Genomic DNA, 16,795 nt, shown 5'->3' with positions numbered 1-16,795 from the left:
TGTGGCACTCATGGTTTACAAACAGTATTAAGTGCTTCAGCATGTAGTCAGGTCACACACATTAGGAGTTTTTCAAATTATGTTTAAACCGTAACAATGACACTGGATTCTCTAACAGTAACTACTAGACTGGATAATCATTCTGAAAGAGTTGACATAATGGGGAGGAGGGGAAGAAAATGAAAAAATAAAATCAAAACTCCATCATTTTGTTTTGTTAACATCATCACATTGACAATTCATTTGAAGGTTCATTCTCATTTTCTTCAGCATTACACTTTTTTTCACTCTTGTATGTGGAAAGGAATAAGTTTTCTATCTGTGTCAAGAACTCTTCAGCAACGAAGCAGTTTGTTACCTTGCCCAAAGTCTTCCTCATACACTCCAAAAGCTAGTCAAAAGAAAAGGAGATTTTTTTAAATTGTCATTTTTCCTGAGGGTTGTTTTTTGTCTTTTTATTCCCCACCCCCCCCTTTCTAGCTGATAAGTATTCCAAAGGGATTTTCTTTTTTAATTTATTTAGGATTAACACTACAGAAGTATTCAACTGCACAACATAAATTTTAGACAGGAACAGTCACACAGGAACACATCGGTGATTTAAAACCAATTCTTTAAAACTAATTACACAATAGCTAAATTCAAGAGTATTCCACCAATTCAATTTTCGATTTAAATTGTTTATAAGCGAAGTCAACTGGAGAGGAAAAAAAAATAGATGCGGGTAATTATAGTGTATGTATTTTCCGTTTATCTTTTGCTTTAGGCAGATTTTCTGTCTTCTTTGTGCAATTACTACTAGAGCTGTAATTATTTACCATTTCATAACAATTACTACACTGACTGGAAAATTAAAGTTCTCGCTTAGGTGTGACAAACGCAGCACAGCGCTCCTTTCCTGATGGAACAAAGGACTCGAAGTTCAAATTTTCTCCCAAAACACATGCAGCTCTCCACACTGAAAGCGCACAACGTGCTGAGAGGAGACATGAACAATTTGCCTCATTCTTCTCCAAACTGAGGTTAAAACTTGGTATCTGCACATCACTGTTGTCCCCAGCTCTCTTCAATGAACATCCTTCTTTTCACTGTGTTTGTAAGTAAATAAGCTGCACATTAGATGTCATTTATTGTGATTAGTTTACATGTCCGATTTGTAAAAATGTAACGTCAGGTGACTTCTGATGATATGAAACAGATTTGTATTTAAAACATTTAGAATTTTAAAAAGTTTAAAAGAAGAAAACTTACTTTCTGCAAACAAGTCAGGTCGGAATCTCTGTGAAAGATTTTATCCATGGGAACACTGCTGTTGAGAGAAAAACAAAGAACAGTGCTGTAGGAAGCAGACACACGTCTTTACTGACACAGCAATAACAAACATGCAAAAATTTGAAACTGGCTATTCTTTAGAATGTAAGTAGACATATACCTGTGGCAGAATCTGTATTTTTCAATTATCCATCTCGTTTTTTCAAATACTAATTCCCACTGAGGTTCCTCCAACATCTGCTGCACTTCAAATTTGTAGGGCAGGCCTGTAATCAATGGAACGTGATTATTCAGTGTTTCTAGTTCACTCAACCTTTTTTTTTCCTTTTTTAGTTTAAGGTGCAATCCTTTCCTTTCCCAGAACTGTTCATAATTTATTATCAACTGCAGCAGCTTGCAGCCCCGTTCCTTGCCAACATTAAGGAGGTTGAACTAGAAGCATGATGTAGTTTGGATTCCAAATGTAATTTTGCTGGGAGGAGGGAACAAACCTGTTCTCCCCCGGCTCCACCCTCACCAATTCCTCCTACCACAAGGGAGCACACAGAAATCTACATTACAGCAAAACGGCAAAATGAATTGTATTTTTATAACTTAGTACCACTTGTCTCTCCATGTGGTTATTAAGTGAATAAAAAGGTTTTGTTTTTCATGTACAAACTGGCTGGTGAAATGGCTGACTATTGTTCTAGATTTCAGAGGAACTTTGCACCTAAAGGAAGAAATTCTTCTAGTTTATCACAGGTGAGGGAAGAGGAAGGTAGAAAGTATTCTAAAGAAAGACCAGAGAATTACTTGCAGAACACAATGCAGTTACCAAAAATCAGGGAGAAAGAAAGAGGCTGTAAATTTCAGTATGTCATTAACAGCAACAAAAAAAAGCCTTTCCAAGATCATAAGGATTTAATACGATGAAATACATGCTTTCCTACTAGACCTCAAAGTGAAAAGAAAGCAATAAATACAATTTACTATTTGAACGCATCTCAAATCTGAAGTGTTCAGTGCAGAATGCAATTCCAAGAGTAAGAATTAATCTACAGAAATATTTATGGATCATATGAAATACGAAGCTCCGTCCATTTGCGCAGTACTATGGTACTACTGCCACACTACAGCTTTTCCAAAGAGCAGGATAAGATACTATTTTGTAAAAAGCTGCTTTCAGGAGATAAATATTAAGTCACCTCAGACAAAAAAAAAAAATTATGCAACCATAAAATGTCTATTTCTAAGGGCAGAAAGTTTAGAATGATTTTAACTCCCCACCACAATGGGAAATAAGGATAAAATGAGGGTACGATCAGTGTGGTAAACAGGAATTACTGCCCAGATGGGGAGCTGTTGGCTCACACGGCCACTACTAGTGCCTTGCCAAGGAAAATGGAAACCTCGGAGTTTGGATGCAAAAATCAGGACTTAAACAACATGGGGAGGCAGGAGAAGAGAGAAGAGGCAGCTACCATAACCAGGTACGGTTATCGTGGAATTGTCCTCAAATTAATGTCAGGCAATGAGCAGAAGACCTGATCATAAATTTTATATAACATCTTCCTAACTATTCAAAAAAGGAAAACATCCCGTTTTCATGAAATGGCAATGACATTTTTAATTTGATCTCTTCGGCTGGGATTCTGGCCAGCACAGCATTTCAGCTTCCGTATCTTGTCTTTTCCTGGACAGCTGGCAAGGCTGATCTTTTGACCTTCTGAACACTCAGGTTCACTCAAATCAGCATTTTTGGCTCCTAAAGCAGGCAATTCTTTGCTATTACACTTTTATCTCCTCGATCAGAGGATCTGTTCAGAATTTTGTAAGGCAGCAAAATATAAGTAATACCTGTGAAGCAGTTTCTCAGTTATTCATATGGATACTGTATGTAAATAACAGTGACCATTGTCCCAAACCTTTATGGATTGTGGGAAATACTAATGCAGAAAACTAATTTTCTGCCTATTTATACCTCTATATTCTTGTCATAACAGCAAGAATTACTTGCAGGGCTACTCTTTAAGTGAAATTCCTGGTTCTGTACAGCACAAGTTACCAACATAAATATATAAATACCTATTTCTCAAGTTCAAGAACAGACAACATTTTTCCCCTTAGTATTCAAAAGAAAAATTAAGACAATGGATAAAATATCAGTACTTACGGTAGGAACCATCAGAACTGAGCTCATCACTAATTACCAGACATGTAATCTGAGAGTATGGAAGAGGATTATTTCGGTTGTAAGGACTTATAATCATTCCAATGAACATGGCACCGCCCCTGGAGAAATAACTCTAAAAAAACAAAAAAAACGCACAAAAAAAGCACATACAAGGAATACAACCTTTTTCACAACAGCATAGAATTTAAGTCAATTTATGAATGATTTAAGATGCATTAGAGCAGTCATGTGTATTAACATTGTAAATACAAGGGAGGTATTAGGGTTAGGGGGTGGGGGTTGCTATTTATTTATTTTCAAGGTACAGCCCAGCAAGTACCTGGTATTTAGCTTGAGTGTCAATATCTCGTATGGAGGGGTTGGGGTCGAAGGCCGGGTGGGAATGGTACCAGCCCAGAACGCTGTACCCTCTGGCAGCCAGCGCCTCCGAGGCCTGCGTTTGGGACACCGGATCCATCTCACACTGCAGGCCTGTGCTGAGGCTGTTGCACGGCTCTGCTGCACAAACCTGTTAAGAAAGCCTCCAGATGGATAAATGCAAGAAATCTCCATCAGTTAAATACAATTTAAAGAATTTGAAGAGTCATATATCAGACCTTCCTCACTATAGAGCTGACAGGCCAACACTTGAGCGTAACTCTCACACTTCAAGGCTACAGTAATTAACTTCAACTTTACTATGTTTAATTAGTTGCCCTTCAGAAATAATACTTACATCTATTCAAATTATATCTATTATCCTAACAGTTTTAACCTTTTACAGAAAATGTAAAAAGACAAACACTTACTTCTATGATTTTATCAGCTTCAGAGTATCTTCCACCTAGCAGGCCTATTACTTCTGCCATAGACACATGAGAATGCTAAAATGATATTAAACAATTATTAAAGTCCAAGTTGTATAATTTCTCTGAGTTTTGATCCGCACACGACAGAATACATTGGCTTCACAGCTACAAGTCAGTAATTTCTCAATGACATTTAGAAGGAAAACTTAGGAAGCTAAGGACTCTCAAATTTCAATTTAAAGCGAACGGAAAATATTATGTTTGCTTCCGACATACACACTGGTATATAGCACATTTGTATAATGCTTCCATACATGACGCAATCGCAGCTTCAAAAACTGAAGCCTGTGCAATGCTGTGCAGTGTTCAACAACCACACAAGTTTTGGTACAACCTGTTGTTATTAAAAAAGCCACACACATTGCTTTATAAACACTAAATCAATTTCCAGTCTAGCAGAAAAGCAGCCCCCAATGTTTCAAAATGGCAGTCTATCTTAGAAGGTAGCTTTAAGCAAATTATATTTAAAGTATGATGGAGAGTAGTAAGTAGTAACAGTCTTATTAGTGCACAATCATTTACCTTCTAGAAAAATTAACAATATAAAAAAAACATTAATCTTAATGGCTTTTATTGAATACCAGATTCTCACTTGTAGGAGGAATGAAGTACTGTATTTCTCAATCTTATATTGCTCATTAAAAAACCCAACACAATATATACAAGATAGCTTTTTGAAATATAAAACTTAGTTCTCACCAAATCCATTATTAAAAGTGCTTCAGAAGACACTTTCACCTGAAAAGGTTCCTGAAATGATAAATGCAATAATGACTATAAAAAAGTAGCACAAGTAATGAAGTATTCTTGATGATTCACTGATAGGTACATACCTGTTTTTCTTCAGTGAATAAACAGCATGGTATCAGCTGAAAGGGATCAAAGGAACTATAAAATGAAAGAAAATTTCTCTGAAGGTGTAGGACAGTCAGGAAACTTTCCAAGTTTCACATTGTGTCCTTGGCAGAGGAGAAATAACCTTGTTTCCCTTTCCTGGATTTTCTAATCCCACACTGGGATGACTTCCACCCAACACAGAAACTTCACCACCCACACTTGTGACTTTCAGTACAAAACCCATGAATTACAAACGTGTTGTTTCAGACCATAATACATATTACAGATTTCCACCATTCCAGCCCAACAGTACCCAAGACATTTGTTTAATTTCTAGATCTATGTTTGTACATGATGAACATGATCTATGTTATATGATGTAATACCTTTTTATTTGTCTTGAACCTTTAGCAGATTTTAGAGGTTTCAGTTTTTCTTCTTCTCTTCTTCTTGCTAGTTCTTCAGCAGACAGATGCTTAAAAAAAGAAAAAAAAAAAAATAAAGGTTATTAAGTGCTCTTTGAGTAGTGCTTCCAAAATCAGCTCAGAATAAATTCTGTACATCAGTATCCTCTTGATATACTATGAATTTTTGTGTGTTACAAGACGACTCAGGGTAGAGGGCGACAGCTGTAGCTCAACCACGCAGTGTGAAAGTAACGACCAAAGGTCTGGTCCACAATATGACTGATGAGAGAAATATTACATTCCCCAAATCAATCAAATGCAGTAAAATCACAGCCCATATCACAAACCGTGCATAAATGCACATGTTAGTTATAACTACGGGGAACATCTGCCATTACAATCAGTGTCCAGAATTTATCATGACCCCTCTCTTTAGGGATGAGTGTTTTCAAACTCAATTTCAAGCCAAGTCTGTATTTTGCAGAAAATGTTAGAATTATTAACCAAATTTACTGAAATGGCATTATAACACCATGGAAGTTACAGATATTTATTACTGAAGGCTTCAAATTTAAGAGGTTTTCTGTACAAGAAAAATAGGATGTTTACGGTTCCTCACTTTTTGTGGAGAGAAGGACATGCTCAAGCAGACATTATATTTCCAAGTGTTCTACAAAATATTTAAACTTGTAAGAATTTTTCTAAGCACTTCATAAACTACACTATTTCTGGGGATATTGCTGGTAGTAAAATTAATATTAGGAACTCATATCACCTGCCTTATAAGTGCAAAAACCCAAGAGGATGGAAAGAAAAAAATTAAAATCTTTTGCTCCTGTCCCCTCCTGTTAGCATTAGTAAGGCAGCTAAATGAAAACAAAGGGGCATGAAATCTCCTACAAGACAAGGCAAAGAGCTTTGCAGGCATAAAACAGTGTAGGGCCATCCGTGCTCACACATGAACACCTTTGTCAACACCAAGTACCACCCTATTTAGCAGCAGCAAGAGGTAACAGCTGCTACATTATTTTCAAATTGTTGCTTCCACAAAGAGAGGTGAAGTACCTATTACACAACTGTTTCCCTTCTAGATTTGATGCAACACCAGCTGCAAGCAATTAGCAAGAATTAATTCTGTACGGAAAGTTTAAACCACAGATGGGTTACCTCAAATGTCTGTCCTTCCAAATCCTTTGCATCACACCAGTTTCCCCAAGGGTCTCGCACTCGCCGTCTTCTTGTACGCTGCAACGAGCAAATAAATATGAGTCAACGATCATACTCCTGAAAAAACTGCATTTACTTTATTTAATCAGCCATAAGCACATTGCCCATAAGGTTACTGCCACGTGAATGTAACTAATACTGTGACATATTTCCAGAAAAGAAAGAACACCCTGCAATTCTGCAGAATTAAGTAGTTCACAATCTATCATAAAATATCAACAGTGAGGCTTTCAGTTTTTAAGGCTATAAAGTGTAACACCTGGTTGATGCTCCATGGATCACTCTGACAGCAACAGCGCATTATCATCCAGCTCTGAATTATAGCTCAGACAACACAAAAAGCTATAAAACCAGTATGTTTACATCTAGTGTATGCTACAGCTCTTTATCCTTCAATTTATTTTTTTTAGTTGGATTGATTTATTTTTCCTTCCATCAACTGATTTATTTTGCTATTAAGTACTTAAAAAATGCTAAATGTGAATATGAAAATTAAATCTGGCAAGCCTTGGCAATTCATGTAGTAATAAATGAGTCACTACTAATTGTGTACATAAGGCTCTCAAGTAAGTCCTATCATATACCTAGCATACTTAACAGTTCAAATACAAGCAACTTAATCACACACTACCAACACACTCCACTATTTTCTGGCTAATACAGGCTAATAAATTAAGGAGAGGTAGGAAGGAAGGGAAAGGTAGGTAGAAAGTTTAGGGCTGCAGGGAAAGGACAAACAACTGCACTTATGTATCTGAGCAGAAATACAATGTGCAAGAGAGCAGAAGTTAGGGCAGACACCTGTCAAATTGCAGAACTTGGACTCAGACTGATGCTTGAATTACAGAGCATTCTAAGGAACCCACAAAACGAGAAGAAATTTCCTGAGCTGCCCTAGTTTGAAAACGAAAATTGAAAAGCCCTCTCCATGCTGAATTTTTATTTGTTGCCCCCACCTCCCTTGCCCAAACGTACCATGGACTGCAGGCGCTGAGCGAGCTGGTATGCTTCCACCGTGTCTTTGCCTTCCCTGGAGCGTGCTTTGTCAGCAGGCTGGGGGCGGTTATAGACAGCCTGTTCTACAGGATATGGAAAAGATACACACTGTACTTCAGTAAAGTACAAAGCCAATTGTTTCCGACACAGGGCCAAGAACGACATAGATAAATGGTAACAACAAATGCCATAAATACAGAAGCAACAAAAATAATCCCTAAACAGAAAAGACATCTCTTAGTGGCAATATTACTATTACATAGCCCTCTCCCACTACCACAGCAGTTTTAAGACAGGAAAACCTCCTTCCTTCTTGTTAATTTATTTCTAATAACCTCTACTTTGGACTAAAAGTATTTGCAGGCTATTCATTCTCTCCTAGGTGACTGCCATTCAGCTTTGGACCAAAAATCAATCTAGGGACTCTACACCAACATTGACTTATAGATGCATATATACTTTTAACATGTCACTCAAGTTTAACATTTGAATCTTGTAAAAACTAGTCCTGAGGATGAAGATACGTTTTTATTATTATTATTTGGGAAATAGTTATAATTCAGAATAGGAAAAGAAACAACTTGAATTCTGTCTTACATGGAGGGAGGGCAGAATTTCAGAAACAACAGGTATCATGAAAAAAAAATCCAATACTAGACACACAGAAAAGCACAAAAAAAGAAAAATACACTCTACCAGTTGGTGTGCAGTAAACATAAGGGGGGGAAAGGTCTTTTGAGTAAAACAAAAAAATCCATAATCTTGTAAGCAGGTTACAAACTCCTCTAGGTTTTCCAAGGTCATGAGAGACAATCTGCTGAGAAGGTTCTCCCTAGTAAGGATTAACATGTATCCTTCTGCTTGAGCCGTACGCCCTACACTGACTTCAACTTTAGTGTCAAAATAGCCTACGGCCATATTCAGGTTGGAACATGACCACACTAACTACAGTCCAAAGATTCTCTTTTGCAGAACTTAAATATAACAACAATTACTATTTAAGACATTGAATGTCCAGAGAAGTTGGAAGATTATCCACATGGATGCTTGATTCTGTTTAAGTGCGGTCATCCATGCTTCAATGAAGTGAAGTTATGACTTTCCTTTTCAAGACACATCTACTAACCTTACTGTTTACCCTGTAGATGAAAATACTAATTTTAATTAAAAAAAGCTAACAATCAACAACAGATGTGTTCAGCAAGAGCTGATTGGAATTTAAGTTCTGAACCGATTCCAACAAAAATATCTTTACCACAGCCAAAGTTGATTGCTCCTATTAATTCCAAGTACGTGTGGATCCGTCCAATGCAGTTAACATCGCCACAGTTCTTCAGGCCTGGACGTACCGAAGTCTTATTCAGGTATTTGGGTTTACATTTCTCCCTAAAATAAAGTACAGCACATTGTCAAATAGTAAAACAAATCACAGGCGGAGGAGGGAATTGTGTGACTTAAAGAGAGGTTAAGTGCTCTTTTCTCTCCACGACGCACACACTACCCACCACTATGCAAGAGCTATCACACCAAAAATATGAATTTCACAAAACACATGATTTGCCTTATTATTGATTATGTTTTGCTATTTATACACATGCATACTTGTGCAGAGTGAAACTTATGTCTATGCATTAAACTCTTCAACACAACTGGTGCCAGGAAGTAATGACTTACTCAGAAGTACTACAATATTGTTAAATTGATATAAGAACATCTGCATCACATTAGACTAAATAGTTCATATAATCACAGGCTTCCTTGGTGTAATAAACAAACTCATTTTCACTCTCTATGCACTTATCACTTGCTTTTAAACTGATACTGAATCGTTTCAGTTCAACACATCTCTGGTCTGGAATTTGAGAGTTTCTCTGCAAGCAGAGTAAACTGTCAATACATAAGACAACTAAATGAGAACAGAGTTAACTTGGCAATTCTTTCTACAGAAAAGCAAGTAAACCAGAGTGAGCACACAAAACAGAACTGTGAGCAGAAAAAACTGTATATTGAGCCTGCTACCACAAATCACTAAGAGTCCTTAAACTGATTATTTGGAGACGGAATATAAAATATCCAAGTGTCTGAGCACTACTGCAAATGGATTCCTCATTGGAAGTATTTTTTTTTGGTCAAAACTATCTGTTCTAGCACAGACTATTTCTTCTAGCTGTCCTGTAAAGGTAGTACTACAACGCTACAGACCTCATTCCAGAATTAATTTCATCAGTTACTCTGAGGAAACATTTATTAAAATCATATATGCATTCTTACATACAGGATGACAAAAATTGGAAGAAAATAGCATAGCCAAAATAGATACAGATTGTTCTGATATGGAACACACATTTTGATAGTGCTTCAAAGTATTTTCACTGCTTAGCTTCCAGAATGTAAGAAAAAAGACAAACTGGAAAGATGCAAAAGCAGCATTAATAATGAGTGCTGTTCACTGGCAATCTTTAAAACACTACCATAAAATTTATTTTACTCTTTTTAGAAGTGAGCTATTAGTAAAAGTGTGTTTTAACTATTATACAACAAAGTAGGACACAAATCATCTTAATTGCTTATTTCAGTAAGTGAAATTAATGCATCTTACCATTGATCCAAAATATAATTCCTAATTTTCAAATAACGCTCTGGTGTTTTGGCCTGGCGCCCTTCAAAAAATTCAGGAATAGCTTGCTTTTCTTCTTCCAGAATGATGCTTCTGTCAACCTCCACTTCTTGCTCAGGTGGCTTAAGCTCCTCAACTTCTTGATGATCGTCATCCACTTGGCAGGGAGAAGGAAAGAGCAATCCATTATCAGCCAGCTCTCTCTGCTCCTCGTTAAGCTCCTGATCAGTTACTTGTCTAGTACCACCAGATGTTACTAGTCCGCCTTGTTTGGCTTTCTCAAGAAAATTATTGTGCTGCTGAAAATCCAATTTCACAGATTTATCACTGTTCAGGTGCTGAGAGCATGTTGCTGCAAGACCTGGAAATACTAACGCATCTACTGGATCTTGCTTGATATGTTGAGGATTTTCTTTAGGTAAAAAAAATGCGGAACCGCGTCCAACAGATGAAAAAAAACATTCCATTCCTTTCATTTCTTCAACTGGACTTTTTGAAACAACAGATAACTCAGATTTTCCAGTTTCTTGCTGGAAGGTAGAAGAAAACAGTTCATCCATGTCATCAGTTATGTCCACTTCTTCATCATCTGACAGCTTTTCAATTTTCACTGCATTCAGATTGGGGTCTGCACGGCCTCTCAAGTTTCCAGATGACCATGCTTCTACCTGCATCCCATCTTCAACAGGAAGACTGCTACCGCACTGACTTTGCTCTTCTTTTTCAGAATCACCATTTTTTGCCTTAGGAAAATATAAAATAATTTTAGAAGGGAAAACCAAAACAATTCCTTCTGCCTCCCAAATTGTCTGCTGTTCAAGCAAAATAGTTCTGACTTTCTGAAGTGTTTCTCCCTCATCTTACCTTTTCAATACATTTTAATCCATTGCAATTGACTTTTACACAGCATCATAGGTATACTTTTAGCCCAAGTGTAAATTTACATATATTTCCATTCAAAAAACACAAGACCATAGTAATTTCTTCTTAAATGCCCCTGAAGTCTCAAATGAAGCTAAAGCTAAAACTACAACACAGCCAAAACAGCTATATAGTGGAATCTAATTATTTCCAGACTAACAACCAATAGTATAAGAAACTAGTTATACTACATTTATTGTTTAGTTATATCAGCAGTAAACACACTGAAGTCATACCAGGAATTTGAAACCAGGTCTGACTTCATATTTAAATCTGCAAATAAGTATAGCCCACTTTTCTGTATATGGGAATGAATAGAGTATGTACTTTAACGGCAGTACTCTGAAAAGACAGATAAAAAACCAAGTTATTTGTACAACAGCACCCTTGTCAACCAGCCTTTTTGCTACATACAGAGATACCCTGTTTACCTTGTTCTTAAAATACTGCCGAGCATAACTCTTTACTTGTAGAACAGTACGACTTCCCATCAACTTGGCAATTTTTGTCCACCGGCGACCAAATTTCACCTGCACAAATTTCACCACAAAGCACTTTTAAGTTACTCTGACTCTAACATTCCAAGCATTGCACTTTACTATCCAAAGAAGTTTAAAAATTCATTTGCTACAAATGCACAAACAGTACAGCAAGCACATGGTAAAGATCCTCACTACTCGCATTCTAACGAGAAGAAAATTGCATCCAACACTAAGTTATTGCTATTCTAAACTAGAGGTTTTTCACCCAATTCTGGCACACTGTAAATGATGCTGCTTACTAACCCCAGGAATTCTGCTGAAATGAATTTGTATTTGGCAAAGCAGCCTCCGCTACATTCAGCACTATATAAACATATAATCTCTAAAGACCTTGCAAAAGTAGTTATAGGATTTCACTTTATTAGCTGACTTGTCTAAAGCACACACTATATTTCTTGTCGCTAACCACAGCATTATGATTGTACCATTCATAAAGCTGCATATTTGATATTTTGTGATCTCCAATTGTCATCAGCCTCACATGAACAAAATCCACTAATCAAAGCCTTTTGGGGGATCTATCAACATAAATCTGATTTATCATTGCACATTATTTTTTAACACATTAGAAGTACAAAAGCAGAAGCAGATAAATATACCATGCTTATTTGTATTTACTGTTATTTTGTTATTTAAGACAAACTAATGACTTCTATTCAAAACGTGACATATATAAACAAGTTTACCAGTCCTTGTTCAAACAGCTCTTTTTCTTCTGATGTCCACTTTAATGAGTAGCTACCTGATTTTGTAGGTGATCGCACCCTGGGAAAATAGGAAACAGAATTTAGTGCTTTCTTAAAAATATATATTCTCAAATCCTAGTAACTGAAGGCAACTTCTAACAGAAGGACTGCTCCCCATCTTCTGTAAAACTCAAGGTATTGCTTAAAACATGAATGTAGCTGATAAATAAAATATTGAGAATCATGTCAGCTTCTCCATCACCAATAAAGGTTCAAGGCAACACAGCATTCATGAGTAACAAATGGTACAGAAATACATAAAAGGAGGAAACAGAAAAGTTCAGGCATGAAAGCCAACTAGAATTAACAGTTTTTTTTCCCCACCATGCTACAAAAAAAAGCAAACTAGTTTACTACAGGCCTATTAGTACACAGAACAATAAAAAATGCAACTGAATCATTAAAATGTACGTACATGACTCTTCCAGTTTTCTTATGTGGGCTGCAAATAAAAAACAAAGTGAAAATAAAAATTAATAATTGTGATGCTGTTGCATATCTCAGCAAATAAACCTTATTTTGGAAGGACTTTTCATTTCTTCTCATCTAACAGAATTTTTTTTCCAGAATATAGCTTACCTTTTCAAAGATCTTTTCTCTGCTTCCTTTTGATTGAACCATATTTTTTCAGAAAGTGATTTATTTGATAAATAATATCTGAAATACTTGCTAAGCAAGTTGTTGAAGCATCAGAAATATTTGTACATGTAAGAATTCTAATAATCATATAAATTACACTGGTTCATAATTATTCAGCTGTAGAAACAAGTAGGGCACTGCTTTCAAAAATGAAATACAATTTCACACACTCCTCTGAGCTTAATGCATAAGGAAGTGACATTTGACTTCAGCTGTTCCTTCCTGTTTTTGTCTCGCATCTTGGCAGAAGTATGAATGTAGCCAGACAAAAATCAGACAGTAAACCAGTCCAAGTGAAGAACAATTCAGAAAAAACAAACAAACAAACTAACAACCAGATCAGCTGTTCAATCAGGTTCGCTATGACACCATACAAACGGCTGCATCAGCACAACGCTGGGGGTGGCAATGAAAAAGCAGCTGAAGTGGGGTGACACTATTGCTATTTTTGGTGACAGTATCAGCTTCAATTCAACAAGTTTTGGAGTCATTTCCTGAAAAATCAGAAGCACCACAGGAAGTTGCAGGTAGCTAGATGATTAATTCAGGTGTTCTACCTGACTTCTGCAACCTACCTACAAGATGACAGTGCTTCAGTCATCTTAACAAGAAAAGATTTGTCCAGTTCCTCTGGAAACTGGAAGGTTTCTATTGTTACACAGGAAAACATACAAGCAAATCAGCAAAAGGATACTCTTCTTCTAGCAACATTTTCTCAATGACAGCCCTGTTTTCTTCACTAATGCTGCTGTCCAGCGTCCATGGCTGCAAACAATACGAATATGTTTTAATATTTGAATTCTATCACGCTGTTACTTAAGAATCAAGTATCAATATATAATAATTTCTAAAAGTAAATAAAAACCACTGTTAAAACTGAAAAGAGCACATGCATGGAGGGAAGAGAGTGGGGAAAACAGAAGTTCTGATAACCCTGTTAGAAGTACCGTTCATTTAAAAAATACTTACGAGACAGTTATCAGTTCTCCAAGATGAATCAAGATAGTGATCATGCAGCAAGCTTGAAGCTGTGTTTTCATGATCTCTGAAAAAAAAAAACCAGTGTTCAAAACACCACAAACATATTCCGACAAAATGAAGGGTGTTATAAATAATTAACGGTGTAGTAAATAACAAAAAATGTAACAGAAGATGACAAAATTGGATACTAAACTAAAATCCTATATTGCAGACTATATTACTTTCTTATAATATTCCATTACACGTTGTATAAATCCACCTCAGTAAGTCACCTTTCTTAGTAATATCAATAGCAAGTCCTCACCTACCTCACTGCAGACTGCCTGACAAACCAGTAAAACCCTAAACAGTAAAAATTCTCATCCAGAGCAACTGAAAGCAGGAGGGACCATATAAAATACACACGGATGAAAGAAGCCACAATTTTACAGTCAAATAAAGAACTCTACTGTTAATATTAAAAGTGTTAGTGCTCTTATGGACTCCATCCAGACTATGCTTGATCTTTTCTGTAAATAACCACTTATTACTTTTAGAAATCCATCACTGATTAACACCATTGATCAACTTTCTTCTGTTTTAATGCAGCATAAAATCTCCTTAGTATTTCATGTAATTACTTCTTTTCAAAAATCTTTGCTTCCAGAACATTCAGACTTAGAAAAGACTAATTAGCACTATATTCACTGCAATGCTACCGAATTAAATTCACCTCCTATTCTGAACCGCTTTGTGCCAGTAGTTCAAACATCTTTTAATAGGTAAGGATAAATCCCCAAGTACAGCAGAAACCATTACAGCTCCTGCTGCTTTTGGAGTGGGTCAAGAAATGGGTCAGATCATCAGTTCCCTTTGCCCACTGTTCTGTCTCCACTTGTGGCAGCAGGTGACACCCAGGACATCACGTGAGCCCAGCCACAGCCTCTGGTACAATCCCCTCACACTCTCCCAGCACCTGCGATTGCTCCATTTGTAGAGTTAGAATCACTCCCAATTCAGTTCAGTATCTATTTACAGATCCCTTACCCATTAATTTGTTCAATTAGTTTTCTGAACCCCCCTAAGTTCAACTTTCTGAACCCATCTGCCTCTGCAACTTCACCACCCAGGGAACCATAGAATGTTCTGAGTTGGAAGAGACCCACAAGGATCATTGAGTTCAAGTCCTGTCCCTGCATAGAAAAACCCCACAGTTCACACCATGTGTCTGAGGACACTGTCTAGTCTCTTCTTGAACACTATCAGGCTTGGGGCAGTGACACCTCCCTGGGGAGCCTGTTCCAGTGTGCAGCACCCTCTGGGTGAAGAACCTTTTCCTAATATCCAACCTATACCTCCACTGGCACACCTTCCTGCCATTCCCTCAGGTTCTGTCACTGGTAACTAAAGAGGAGTTCAGCATCTACCCTTCCTGCTCCCCTTGTGAGAAAGCTGTAGCCACCATGAGGTCTCAAGTCTCCTCTTCTCTAAGCTGAACAAACACAGTGACTTTAGCCGTTCCTGATACGGCTTCCTCTCCAAACACTTCATCAACTTCATAGCCTCTTCTGGACATTCTCCAATGGCTTTATATATTTTTTATCCTGTGTCCCCAGCCCTGCACACAGTGCTCCAGGTGAGGCCGCACCAGTGCAGAGCAGAGCGGAACAATCCCCTCCCTGCCCAGCTGGCCATGCTGTGCTGGATGCACCCAGGACACAGGTCCCTCTTAGCTGCCAGGGACACTGTTGGCTCATGTTCAACTTGCTGTTGATCAGGACCCCCAGATCCTTCTCTATGGAGCTACTCTCCAGTATCTCATCCCTTAGTCTGTATGTACAGCCAAGGTTGCCGTGTCCCAGATGCAAAATCCAGCACTTGCTCTTGTTGACCTTCATGTGGTTAGTGATCGCCCAGCTCTCCAATTAGTTCAGATCCCTCTACAGGCCTCTCTGTCCTCAAGCGTGTCAACAGCTCCCGTTATTCAGGACAGCACCTTCTGTCTGCGCATTTGAAAGGAGCCTCCCAGCAGTGCCACCAATGCCCCCAGTGCCCGTGCCGGGGACCTGGTGGCAGCAGCTCCGTGTTCACCTCACCGCAATGACCCCACAGGCCCAGTTCGCAGGTCCTTGCCCGACAATGCTCCACATTTGCGCTCCCCCGCGTTCACGGGCCCTCACGAGACTCCAAGGTCCTTCCCCTCGGGCGCTCGCGGGAGCGCGGCCCTTCCCGGGCAGCCCCTCAGCCAGCGGCCGCGCTGCCCCCGCCACCCCCTCACGCAAACCCCGACCGCCGCGGCCACACAAACCCCGCCCGCTGGCGGGAAGGGACGCGCTCCCCGGGGCGACACAACCACCCCTCACTCACCCCGGCGCCGCCTCCCCGGGCACCGCCGCCGAATCCCCCTCGATGTCCACCTCGGGCTCCTCCGCCATGACACCGGCCCCACTACCCTCGCGAGAACAGGCGGCAGCGCCGCGCGGGTGACCGGGGCGTGGGCGGGGTGCCGCGCGTGCGCAGCCCCCTCAGCGAAGCTGCGCCCTGAGGAGAAGCCGGGACGGAGGCGGAGAGATGGCGCCGGGGTAGGCGGGGCGCGCAGGGGGCGGC

The 16,795-nt window shown here is 38.7% G+C and overlaps 1 protein-coding gene across 2 annotated transcripts; it reads right to left on the bottom strand.

The window, feature by feature from the left end:
• Window positions 1-207: 207 nt before the first annotated feature.
• On the bottom strand, window positions 208-16,725 carry MYSM1 (Myb like, SWIRM and MPN domains 1). 2 transcript variants are annotated; one of them, XM_082052353.1, is made up of 20 exons: window positions 16,556-16,725; window positions 14,198-14,273; window positions 13,923-13,993; window positions 13,169-13,246; window positions 13,005-13,031; window positions 12,530-12,608; window positions 11,733-11,831; window positions 10,363-11,123; window positions 9,019-9,149; window positions 7,743-7,846; window positions 6,708-6,785; window positions 5,520-5,608; window positions 5,130-5,184; window positions 4,996-5,046; window positions 4,237-4,311; window positions 3,768-3,956; window positions 3,428-3,560; window positions 1,433-1,538; window positions 1,252-1,306; window positions 208-391 (listed from the first exon to the last, which is right to left on the bottom strand). In XM_082052353.1, the coding sequence occupies exons 1-20, from the start codon at window positions 16,621-16,623 to the stop codon at window positions 227-229; spliced, it is 2,490 nt and encodes an 829-aa protein (XP_081908479.1). In that variant the 5' UTR covers window positions 16,624-16,725; the 3' UTR covers window positions 208-226. The 2 variants fall into 2 exon arrangements, with proteins under 2 accessions (XP_081908479.1, XP_081908478.1); XM_082052352.1 differs by having other exon boundaries at window positions 1,252-1,309; window positions 16,556-16,723.
• Window positions 16,726-16,795: the final 70 nt, after the last annotated feature.

Source organism: Streptopelia decaocto, assembly GCF_964273445.1.
Source record: "Streptopelia decaocto genome assembly, chromosome: 5".
Taxonomy (NCBI): Eukaryota; Metazoa; Chordata; class Aves; order Columbiformes; family Columbidae; genus Streptopelia; species Streptopelia decaocto.
This window is presented reverse-complemented; position numbering and strand designations above follow the sequence as displayed.

Coding starts and splice junctions, on each gene's coding strand:
- MYSM1 (XM_082052352.1), bottom strand. CDS start 16,623: ATGGCGGAGGAGCCCGAGGTGGACATCGAGGGGGATTCGGCGGCGGTG. Junction 11,124..11,732: donor GGCAGTATTTTAAGAACAAG/GTAAACAGGGTA, acceptor TATTTTCCTAAG/GCAAAAAATGGTGATTCTGA. Junction 1,539..3,427: donor CAGTTCTGATGGTTCCTACC/GTAAGTACTGAT, acceptor CATTGATTACAG/GCCTGCCCTACAAATTTGAA.